Genomic DNA, 12,383 nt, shown 5'->3' on the forward strand with positions numbered 1-12,383 from the left:
TCAGCTTGGGCAGACAAGTCTTTGGGACCCTTAATTCCAATTAACCAGCAAAAAGCTGCAAGTAAAGGTGTGGCTCAAGTGGCAGAGTGTCAGCCTTGAGTGAAAAATCCAAGTGAGGTCAAGCCCCAGGATTGGCACCAAAAAAAAAAAAAAAAAAAAAGGAAAATAAAATAAATGGTGGGGACTGATTTCTAGGGCAAGGAACTAAACTATCACCTGATGGGTGTGCCCTCAAGGCCCACCCAGGTGTGCCTCCCAGCAGAGCTCCACACACCCTTACCTTTGGAGCAGTAGTTGTGCCGGTACAGGTAGCCGTCCTGAGGCTGCCGCTGCCACCTCACAATGTAGTAACTCAGGTTGCCATTGGGCAGGGACGGTGGATTCCACTTCACAATCAGCTGGGAGGAGGAGTTTGAAGCCGAGAGGACATCCAGTGGAATGGAAGGAACTGGAAAGGCAAAGGAGGCCCATTTCAGAAGCTGGAAGGAGCCTGAGGTAGGGGGGCAAACCGACAGGAAGCTGCGAGTCCAGCCGGGATAAGCAGACAGACAGCTGTGAACCCTGGCACGCAAGGTGAAATCTGAGCCTTGTGTGTCCTGAGAGTATTCCTTTAAACACCAATGTGTTTCCTTTCCCAGCATCTCTGCTCAGGTTATCCCTTGCAAGCAAACAGCTGGACTGTAAGTGGAACAGGCTTGTGGGGGAAGGGTGCGGCTAGCATTAGAACAGGTGACTTCAAACCTACAGTTAATTCAAACCCTGGATTTTTCTCATTTACTACACGTGCCACACTCCCAAAATATTGAACAACTGCAGCAGGCTTAAGTGATGGTGAATCAACTGACTTGAATTTCACCCAAGATTTTTTTTTTTCAGTCTGATCAAAATGTCAAGAAGACAAGTGAAAAGCAGAAGGAGGAAGAGGGCTGGAGAGCTCTGGTGAGTGTGTGGGTTAGGTGAAATTCATCCATTCTGTAATCTGCCCTGAGCAAATGACTGAGATATGGCTGAGAGGCAGCCTAAAAGCACAAACATGGAGTACACATTTTAGCAAGTGATTCGACTACAAGCAAAAAAAAAAAATAGAATACTGCTTTACAGGCAAAGCATAATAATCCCAACTGAACTGCTGACTAATGATACCAAATTCAACCCAGAAAAAGAGCAAAGCACGTGTGAGGACCATATTGAGTTCATCAAAAAAAAAAAAAAGGGGGGGGGGCGGGGGGTGGAGGGGAGAAGCACCAATTTTGATAACATTCCTGATTTGCAAGAGATACGTTCACTCTACGTTGCTTAAGAAAACAGGTCTGACCAAGTTGTTTTGAACCACACAAAGGGGCAGTCAGCTTCAGGAGTTACAATGAGCACAAGGCTCTGAATACTTCTGAAGGATGGTGCTTTGGAAAAAAAAGGGTGTTTTTTTTTTCATTGCTTGCGTTTTTAGAGAAGACAGAATGACTGAATGTTCAACCATTTTAGGGTTTCCAAAAATAAGTATTTCAAAAAGAAACAGCGTATCCCTAGATATTGCAATGAAAAGTGCCACCAAAAATAAAATAAAATAAAACAACAAAAAGCAGAGGCAGAGGGCCCAGCTCTTATGTGTCCCTAGTGCTAGAAAGAATAAAAATGAACTCCGGTGCAGGGCATGATTTGATCTCTGGGAAAAAGGAAACAGATGTCTTACAGAATTTCTCTAATAAGGAGCAATTTCTATTTTTCCTCGAATTCGCTGCAATGACTTATCTTTCAAATTTTAAGATAAAAAATTGATTACTGTCATTTTTGCCACCTTTGAACTTGGGCCCTACCAACCCATGAAGGGTGTGACACAATTATCTCCATAAACACTTCAGGGTTGGTGACATGATGGTGGCCTCTCACAGAGCCACAGAAATGGGCAGAAGAGGGGGAAGGAAGAAGCAGATGTCCTCACTATTCCTCATCCTCCACCCCCACCATTCAAACTTACTTTAGCATATGAGTATTTAAAGACACTTTCTTTAAAGACAACAGCTAATCTCAGAGAATATTTACCAGAGCTGTAGTCTATGCTCATCCCCCCAAAGATTCCTATGTGGAAATTCTAACCTCCAAGGAAACAGTTATAGGAGTTGAGATGTTTGGAAGGTTTTTAGTCATGAAGGTGGGGCCCTGAGAAGTGGAATTATTGCCCCTAGAAAAAAGACCACCAGAGGCTTCCTTGCCCATTCTGCTAGGTGAAGATACAACATACAGATGGAGAAACACACAGATCAAGTTCTTCATCCATGAAGTTCACCCACAACTGACACTTCATGTCTGAGTGCCTTCATCTTAAGACGTCCCAAAGTCCACAACTATGAGAACTAAACTGCTCATGTTATTAAGGCTTCCAGGCTATATAGTATAACTGGCTAATGACAATTAGTATAAAAGTTTTAAAGAAAGGATATAAAGTATAACCTGCCTAAATCAGCTTTATATTCTTTGAAAATATACATAGATTTTTGCATGTACTATTTCTAGAAATCATGAAGACAATGTGAAAAGAAGGAGTATTTTCAGGTCAATAGTACCTCAGCTCCTTTCTAATGGCTACAGAATAAATACTGGAAAACCATGGAGTTATAAGAAGCAAGTGGCACACAGATCAGCAAAGTTTCAGCTCCTAGTAAAACATCACAATAAACACAAGTGGTCAGAGAAGGCTAGATCTTGCTTGGGCCTTCCAAGGAAACCAGCCCAGCACCCTGGAGGACCTAGGCTCAAGGGCACTGAGCAGGAAGACAGCTGAAAAGGATGGTACCAGGACACGGCACAGAAAAATTTCAGGCGTTACCAGTTAGTAGTATTGTAGAATACCATACAGTACTACTGTTAGGCGTTAGTAGTACTGCAGAATACAATATAGTACTGTCAGGTGTTCAGTTAGTAGTATTGCAGAATATAATACAGTCCTATGTTAGGTGTTTAGTTAGCAGTATGGAAAAATACAATACAGTACTACTGTTAGGTGTTCAGTGACTAGTACTACAGAATAATATCCAGTACCATCACTAAATGTTCATTTAATAGTACTGCAGAATATAATAGATTACCCCATCAGGTATTTAGTTAGTAGTACTGCAGAGTACGATACTGTACTAGAAACACAACAGGCATATCTTATACCTACAACCATACCTGTCTACATAACAACATCAAGCCCAGACAGCAGGGCAGGGAGGGGCTTGGGGGCCGCATTGCTGATACCTGAAGCATTGGTGCGAATGTATAAGATTTCACTCTTGGCCCCACGGATGTGGTCGTTCTCTACCATGGTGAGGGTCACGGCCTTGACGTAGACAGCGTACTGCGTCCAGGGCTTCAGCCCATGCAGGAGAATGCCGGGCTCCTTGTCCTTGTTGTTAGGGAGGTCCACATCCACCATGTTCCAGCTGTTGGAGCCACAGGCATCCTGTCCATCATATTCTGTGACATTTTTAAAGGGTCTGAAAGACAACCAACCAAGCACAGAGAATGTGTTTGGGCTCTGACGTCAAAAGAGCGCTCTCTCTCTCTCTCTCTCTCTCTCTCTCTCTCTCTCTCTCTCTCTCTCTGACCTTTCCTAGGAGCTGAGTATGTCACATTTTCTCCAGTAGGAATTCCAAGTAAAATAATCACCAGTTAGATTTATATAGAAGAACAAAATTAGGCATCCAGACACAGAAGGGTTTACTGGTCTACAGAATGGAACACTGCAGCTACACACATACAAGTTCTGCAGTTACAGGGTTGCTGGAGAGTTCATGACCCACAGCAGAGATGGAGGTGACACTAATGTATATAATGACCAGATAAGACAATGCACCAAGTCCAGGGTGACATCAAAGACAGCTGTGCATTCTGGGAGTGTTTCTGGAGTAGAGCATTTTGGGTAGAGACACTTAAACAGTATTTTAACCAATCCTCAAGTCTCAAGATTGTTGACAGTTGGGTCTGACCCAATTCTTTAAAAAGAGAATCTCAACCTTTCTCCCTTTGGGATGAAGATACTCAAACATTTCTAGTGACCCAGTAAACAATGAAACACTTCAAGCTAACAGTTTCTTATCAGCTGGGCTGTTTGTCACATGACAGCCAGGGAGGAAGCAGGGTCACATGGCCCGGTTCATGGAGACTATACTGTCTCCCCATTCAGCCAACACATGTGCAGACCAAAGGATTGGTTGCCCACACTCCCATCCCTGTCAAGAGAACAGAGCCATGGAGCACAGAACTCACGCCTCCTTGTAGTACACGGTGAAGCTGATGAGGTCCCTGTAGTCTGGGGGCCGGTACCGGTGCCAGGTGATGATGATACGGTTCTTCCACGTGGTGGTGGAGGTGAAATGCAGGACGTCACTTTCACCTGGGGCACAGAGGCACACCATAAGTGACAGAGTATGACAGTCAGCTTTCCTCACAGCTGGCTGTCAAGGCTTAGTCCTTCTCTGGGCTTGAGGGAGCTTTCTTGTTTGCTACTAAGAAGCCAAGTAGTTTCCTGTGGAGCCCGGAGAGGTTCCCTCCTTGGCTTTAGTTCAGTCAGTCAGTTCAGGGGCCACTTGCTCAGGGAATGATTCTTAACCTGTGGTGAGTAGGGCCACATCCGTGAAACAAGTGGCCTTACCTTTCTGCCTGTTGCTGGCAGCCAAAGGGAGCATGGCTCAGTCAGGGCAAATCTGCAAGCTGGCCTGAGTCTTGTGAGAGAGGAGAGTGCCTGTTCTGTGGGTGTAAGACCCAGGTGAGTTACAGGAAGGAGCTTTTGTCACTCCAACCTGAGCATGAAACTGGAAGGACACAGAACTCCTTAGAGGGTGCCAGCTACAGGCCTAGAGTCAATGGAGCAAAGCCCAGGCAAGCCTTCTGCGCTCTGAGCCCTTCCTGTTTTCTGTTCTAACTACAATGAGAACCACGGGAAGACAGAGGATGACAATCCTCAGGGAGACCCAAGGCTCTCCAGTGAGCTGTCCGTACACACCAAGGGGACTGAAAGTGAAGTAATGAAGGCAGTAAGATATTCAGAAACCTTTTGGGCAAGTAAATGTGCTTGACTAAAATCTGGAAAGTACAGAAGTTACACTTCTGCTGAGGTGTCATTTAGAGAGAAAACTCAGAGGGAAAGACATGGTGTCTTGGCCTCTCAGGTCAGGCTTGCTGACTCTAATGACAAAAGCATTTTGAATGTGCTTCTGCTGTGGTCTGAATGAGAGCAAGGCAGGGATGGGGTGATAAGGGCAGAGGCCGTGAATGCTCTCCACCAACTCTTCCAGCTGGCACAGCCTCCCAGCCTACCTGAGTATCTACCAGATAAATCCCTACACCGCAAGTCTTAAGCAATTCAGACTTGTCTTGTGTGTCCATGTAAACCACTTTTGATCATATAGAGTCTATTTCTTTTTGGATACTATAAAGCAGAAGGTAGTGGGACAATTTGCTTTTATTACTGTAACCAGCCAAATTAAGCCGTAACACATTATTGGTTTGAGACAGGATCTTTCTAGGTAGCTATCATTGGCCTGCCACTTGCTATGTCAGGCTGGCCTCAGATTCATAATCCTTCTGCCTCATGGCTGGGATTATAGCCAGGTACCAACACACCCAGAAGAACCACACCACGTTTAAAGGTAGCTCCCCATACAGTATGAGAGGACAGATGGACTAGTGCCATCTAGCCTGGAATATGCTCGGAGCACCACTGCTCTAACAGAGGTTGGACTGCAGGTCTGGATGACTTTAAGGTTATGTCGCCAGAGCCCAGTGACAAATGCGCTGCTCAAAACTGAAAAAGGATTAAAGACTTGAGGATGTAGGCTTACTCCTTCTTTGTATTGGGGATGCAGAGCAAAGAAGAGATCTTGGGGAGCCTGTGGCACACAGGGGTTTGTTGTGGCAGGGTTTCTTTTACCCAGAAGCCTCTGCTCCATTCGAAAGGAGAGCCAGGCAGGGCTGGCTGGGTTACCACCCACAGTGTCTGAGTGTGCAGGCTTGTCTTTAACAAATAGTTGAGGTATTAACTATGAAAGAGGGATGTGGAAGGAAGGTGTTATAGTTCAGGGGACAGGGGGTTCAGTGACATGACAAGGGCTCCCCAGGAAAGCCGGCACCCCTGATTGGAGGTCTGGGGTTATCTCAGCTGGGAAAGGGTTGTGACGGTGGGGGCGGGGGTGGAAGCACAGTGTTTTGGAGGTGGTCACTCACAGGAGGCTCTTTCCCCGTTGTTCCTGGTGTTTATGTCCCCTTTGCTCTGGCGCCCTTTTGTCCCTGTCACTTCCTCCATGCGGTAAATTTCCGAGACACACAGCTTGGGGTTGAAAGCGAAGTACATCTTCCCCGATTTGATGGTGAGATTGCGGTGGTCCCAGTCCCACAGCTGTTGGAGGTTTTGGTTATCCAGGACGTAGAAGGAGTAGTTCCTGAAGCACATACATCCACATTGGTCAGTCTCTCACATCGCTCCAGGGCCCTGATAGCCTGCTGGCACAGAGCATGAGACACAGGGCTTCCACGGGTCTTCTTTGCTCCCCAACCCCCACCTCATGGCTCTTTTACCAACAAAAGATTTGCTTAGTGACACTGCGTGAGAGCAGATGGCCACCATTAACACAGGCAGGAGTAAAAGTCAAGGACACATACCGAAATTCAGAGGACACTCTAAATGCTATGACCTCTCGGACATTGTCTCCAAGGATATTCCCCAAATCGGTCCCTAGAAAAACCTCCGGCTGTTTTATTTTTTCTCAGAGCCAGGTATGTACAGCAATGCACTTGAAACAAGTCCCCAGAGAACAGATATGCTCTGCTACCCAACCAGAACAGCTTAAGTATATGCTGTGGACTTTCCCATTATCATCTGTGGGAGGGAAAACCTCCCTGTGCCCCATTGGCAGGGCAGGATAGAATGGGGAGCAGACAAGGAGAGGGTAGCCCTAAGTTGCTCTTTTCTCACTTATATTTCACCATAAAAAACTCTCCTCTAGATGTATGGAGGAGGTGGACCAGCCCCGGGGCCACTCATTCAGGGAGGACTCGATTGCCTGATGTGATGGCTTTCCAAGTTTGGTAGGCACAAAGCAGGGTTTCAGTGTGGGGACCACCCTCAGCTCTTGTGATGCGGAGGTCTGGGGTGGGCTGATAATCTGCATTTCTAACACATGTCAGGGGAGAGTCTGGGAGACCACACCTGCAGCAAGGTGCTGGAGGCCCAGAGCCCACCAGGTTGGGTATGACTCCTCTCCTAGTGCCCCAGCTGCTTATCAAAGGTAAGCCACGGGAATGACCAGTTACAGCTGGACACCTCGATGTCAAAAGAGACCCACAGCTCTACCTTGGGTGTCTGGAGAAAAGAATACAACTCTGGGTCCCCTCAGAAAACCAGTAGGCATTACCATGGCTGATGGTGTGACTTCTCTGTGGACTGTGACCCTTCCTGCGGACACTCAATCTTTCCTCTCCCTCTCTAGCTTGTCAGCCTCAGTTTCTTTCTGAGGAATCCCTCTAAGCTTGGGATCATACTTGAAGCTATTTCTAAGATCCACTCACAGAACCAACCATAAACATGTGGAGAACAAAGGATTCGATGTCTCTCTATACAGAAACAGGAAGTGCCAGAACAAAAGAAAACTCCAGAGCTCTTCTCTTTAAGAGAGGAGGCATCTCTTTCCAAACTGGGACCTACAGGCAGCTGGGGCACCCCCAGCCTGAGCCTCATTCAGGTGAAGGACCAATTACAGGTTCAATGCTACCTAGCGGTCTTGAACACTTCTTTGAGGATCAACAAGAGAGTACAGACCAGGAGGGAGCTAAGAGGCAGGTCTCCTAATGCTGTGAGTAGCACCAAGTTCTGTGACATCTGAGCTCTCTATTGGCCTTAAGAGTCTTAATATCCAGAGGAGTCACTGAGCCTAAGCTCTGCCAGTCTGAGGTCTCAGTCCTGCCCAGGCACTGGGCTCACTGCACACAGGCTGTAGGGTTGGGGTTGGGGCAGAGTGCTATGGATACAGGGCTTAGTGAGGCAGCAGACAAGTCCACAGATACTACAGGTAATTTGCAACTCCATCTTCTAGACTCTGGATACATTAATGGTCACCAAAGGAATGGCAGGAACTTGCAAGTCAATAATCCTTTCCTTTCAGTATGAGCTCTCTCTTTAACAGACACATGCCTGGATGACCAGCTGGACCCAGCTGCCCCAGGGAATGGAGCCCATACAAGTCCAATCCTAAGTCCATCCTTATAGCCATGACTGAAGAGTCAAGGTCAGCGCCCATCTCAGATCCCCGAGATAGCCTCCAGGACAAAATCTTGTTGTGGGGAAATCTCTAGGCTGAATGGAAGGAGCAATTAATCAGGTCAAATTTCCACCTCAGTTCAGGACTAGACCTCTTTTAGTAAACTAATTTTACTAGGAGGAAATAGATCTGCACTGAAAATACCTACTGAACAAAATATTCTTCCCCCTAAGGAGGAAGCATGAATTACAAATTAGGAAAGGCAGGCACAAGGAAATATATTTCCATGTCTATGTCTATGTGTATATATATGATTAATCACTTTGAAATTTTTTATTTATCTTTTTAAAGTAAACAGACTTTTTTTTAAATGCAACATTGAGAAGCCTGGGAGCCAGCTGTTATGGAGTCTGGGGAAGGTAAAGAAAAATGAAAATAAAATCCTTACTAAAATAATAAACGAGCCATTCAAGGAATTATGAGTCAGTACTGCTCTTGTCTTCCCAGCCCCTAGCTTGGGGCTCTGTTCCCCACCCTAAATTCATTCCATGAGGAGAAGTAAAAAACACTAGAAGGCGGAGATCTGTCTGTACATCTTCAAAACACAAACAGATTTAAATTTTCACTGTTTCCTAAAGGAAATGTCTACTTAAGGCAATGACTCAGTAAATGTAATTTTCTAAACTGTTTCTAAGCTCACTGCCTCTGCATTCACAGCATATTTAAAAATTATTATTACTATTCTTGCTTTTGTTTCTATAGGCTCTATAATGGTTGGGTTTTATTGATACTGGTATACTGGCTATCAGCCTCCGTGTTGCCAATCAATCTCTCTCTGTCTCTCTCTCTGTCTCTCTCTCTCTGCCTATTCCCTCCAGGGCATCAGTGTGTCACCTGTGATTTGGGGTTACAATTTTGGGGCTGATCTCATATTCAGTTGGCAGTGCCAGCAGCAGAAAGGGTGGGAAGGCCAAGGGTGGTATAATTTCTGGGGATCTGAGTGGTTACTTCGAAGACAAACCCAGGAATAAGGTTTGGAGAATTCCATTTGGGAATCCAAAGATCAGATCTGAGTCTCATCTCCACTGTGTATGAAACTAACAACTCCAGGCAGTTTTCTTTTGGTTTCTCCCAGCCTGGAGTTTTCTCAGCTGTAAATAGGAGGTTTCTTCTCAGCTCTCTGCTGGCCCCGAGGCCAGGTGGAAGAATTGAATGAGAACTATGAAAGCACACTGAGAGCTTTGAATAACCTCACAAAGGTGTGAGATGACCTGCTCTGCTCTGTGAAGTGTCAAAGTCACCCAGGACAGGCCGAGTTGGGTAAGTTGACAGGAAGAGCTGAGAGCTCATCCTGCGGGAAGAGGAAGGGATATTTCTCCTCTTTACCCCTTCAAACCCTGGCTGACATATTCAGGGGGAAAATAATCTGCAAATATACAACCCATAATTCGGTTTATTTCTCAGAGAAAACTGCTGGCAGCTGTCTCTAGAGGGCATCAGAATCCAGCACAATGAGGCTGCGATGGGCATTGAGCCGTCTGCCACAGATAGAGGCAGCGGCCTCACCACACCCCCTAGAACCCATCTGCAGATGGCTGGTTTGCACCACCCCAAGACCAAGATTACACCACTCGTGAGAGTTCGGCAAAGGCAGAACGGTATGTCCAGATGCAGCTAGGCACCATCCAGATGCTCAGAAAATGTTTCCTTTTTGTTAATTTTTGTTGTTATTTTTTAAAAATAGCTTTACTACTTGGGTGCTGGTGGCTCCTGGCCTGGATTCTAGTTACTGAGGGAGCTGAGATTTGAGATCAAAGCCAGCCTGGGCAGGAAAGTTGTACGAGATTTTAGTTAACCAGCAAAAAAAGCCAGAAGGAAAGATGTGTGGCTAAAGTGGTAGAGTGCTGCTTACCTTGAGCAAAAAAAAAAAAAAAAAAAGGAAAAGCTAAGGGACAGTGCTAAGACTCTTGAGTTCAAGCCCTCATATTGGCATGTACTCAAAAGACATAGCTCTACCAAAGTATAATTGACCATCCAATTTTTTACTAGTTAAATCTATATGGCTGTCCACCACCATACTACCAGCTCACCCCTACCCCAAAGTTCCCTCATTCCTGCTAGTGCTCAATTTCTACTTATACCATCCAGCCACCACCACCTACTGTTTCCAGTCAGCTATTTTGTCTTTTCTAGAAGTTACATATCAAGAGAATCACAGTCTTTTTATGTCCTTTTGTTTTCACTAAGCCTAAGGTTTCTGAGGCTCACGCATGTTATTACATGTTTTATATACTTCATTCCTTTTTATTCTTGAGTAATATTCCACTGTTCCATATTTTGTTTACTCATTCATCTGTTGATGAATATGGAGTTTCTAATGGGCTAAGATTTTTGTGGGAGGGGGCCTATTACAAATAATAGAGCTACAAATATTTACACACTAGATTTACATGGGCATGCCTTCATTTCTCTCTGGCTGACACTGAGTAAATCCTGGAATTGCTGGGCCATCTGGCTGATTGTCTTATTTTAAAAAAAAATTTTTATGTGCAGCTAGGTTTCAGCGTACTCTTAAGAGCTGCAAGAGGGTAGCACAAGGCACTGAGTGTTTTAAAGTGGTTGGGGACACAGTGTGAAGGTATTTAAATGCACCTAAGAATTTCAGTTCTTATAACCTACAGTTTTCTGTATATTTATTTAAAAACAATCCTTGGTGGCACCAAAAAACTTGAAGCTTTAAACTTCTTACTGCTCTGGCAGCATCAATAAAATTGGCCAACTAAGGGGATTTTCCAGATAATAGAAATATTTTCTCTCTTATTCAGGAGCTTAAAAATTATAGAAATCTGGCACATGTAGATTACACCATCAGTTTCCTTTGCAAACAGCAGGAAAAAAAAAACAAACCAAACTTGGTTTTCTTACCATCTCAAGTCATTCATCTAGAAACAGACACCATGTTGTACAGGGTCATGTCCTCCAGGACACACTGTGTAAGTCTAACACAAATCAAAGACTTCTCTGGGCCTTGGTCTTAGTGATGGATCACCCTGGTCCTTGTTCTGGTGGCAATTTGCATCTCCCTGTTACCAGCCTGAAAAGCAGGTTACAAGACTGGCTCGTGGTGAATGTGACCTCAAAGTAAAGAGGACCAAGGATGTGGGAATGCTACCCTAAAGAAAACAATTGCATTCTTGTTGTGGGTGGCATGGGAGATCTCGCTTTGCTTTTTGAGAGGGTGTTTGGTGACATCTTGGGAGACCCAACATTGGAAGAATGACTGAAGGACGAATTATTCTAGTCTCCAACAAAATAACAAGTCTACAGAGCTTTCATCCAATGGAACCGTATGTAAACATTTATTTGTGCTCTCACTGGCTGGAGGGCAAGTTCAAGAAATATAGTAATTAAGACAATAGGAGTAACAAGAATCTGTCCATAGTTACATATTCATTGTGTGTGTGTGCATGTGTGTGTACGCTCTGGACTGAAAAATTGGCATGGGAAGGATATAGTACAAGGACATATAGTACAAAGGTGTTCAGTCTTTGTGACAGCTAATAGTACCCAGAAATCCTTAGAAAAGAAGTTCACACTGGGCACTGGTGGCTCACGCCTGTAATCCCAGCTACTCAGGAGGCTGATATCAAAGGACTGATGTTCAAAGCCAGCCCTAGGCAGAAAAGTCCAAGAAACTCCAGTCTCCAATTGACCACTAAAAAGCTGGAAGTAGATCTGTGTGGCTTAAGTGACAGAGTGCCAGCCTTGAGTAAGAAAACTGAACATGGAGTGTTAGTCCCTGAGCTCAAGTCCTAGCCCTGACACAAGAAAAGAAAAAAAAAAAAAATCCTAGTTCCTGAATCCCAGGCTCAAACATTGATTGAGGTGGGCATCAGGATTCCTCCAAGCCTCCCATTCTTACCTGGTAATTATACTGTATTGCAATGTTTGGGAAGCACTGGGAAACAAGTTTTCTTGGTTTAAAATCAATAGTACATTGAAATTAAAATTCAGACAGCTCGGCTTACACTCTTTTTCTCAACAACCTCGAATGTGTCTGTGGCCTTTCTAAATTATAACCTTCGCTCCTAGGTACACCACCACCTCATGTCACCTTCGTACCATCTACTTTGCCGGTGCTGTTTGACA

At 44.9% G+C, this 12,383-nt stretch overlaps 1 protein-coding gene across 2 annotated transcripts in view; it reads right to left on the minus strand.

The window, feature by feature from the left end:
• Igf1r (insulin like growth factor 1 receptor) overlaps nt 1–12,383 on the minus strand; it is a 224,827-nt gene that overhangs the window by 30,924 nt on the left and 181,520 nt on the right. For both annotated transcript variants that reach the window (XM_048369547.1, XM_048369548.1), the window contains exons 6-9: nt 6,205–6,419; nt 4,249–4,375; nt 3,238–3,476; nt 281–448 (exon numbers count right to left, since the gene is read on the minus strand). In XM_048369547.1, the coding sequence (XP_048225504.1) occupies nt 281–448; nt 3,238–3,476; nt 4,249–4,375; nt 6,205–6,419 (749 nt within the window). The remainder of the gene's footprint in view (nt 1–280; nt 449–3,237; nt 3,477–4,248; nt 4,376–6,204; nt 6,420–12,383) is intronic.

The sequence above is a fragment of the Perognathus longimembris genome, chromosome 20 (assembly GCF_023159225.1).
Source record: "Perognathus longimembris pacificus isolate PPM17 chromosome 20, ASM2315922v1, whole genome shotgun sequence".
Classification (NCBI taxonomy): Eukaryota; Metazoa; Chordata; class Mammalia; order Rodentia; family Heteromyidae; genus Perognathus; species Perognathus longimembris.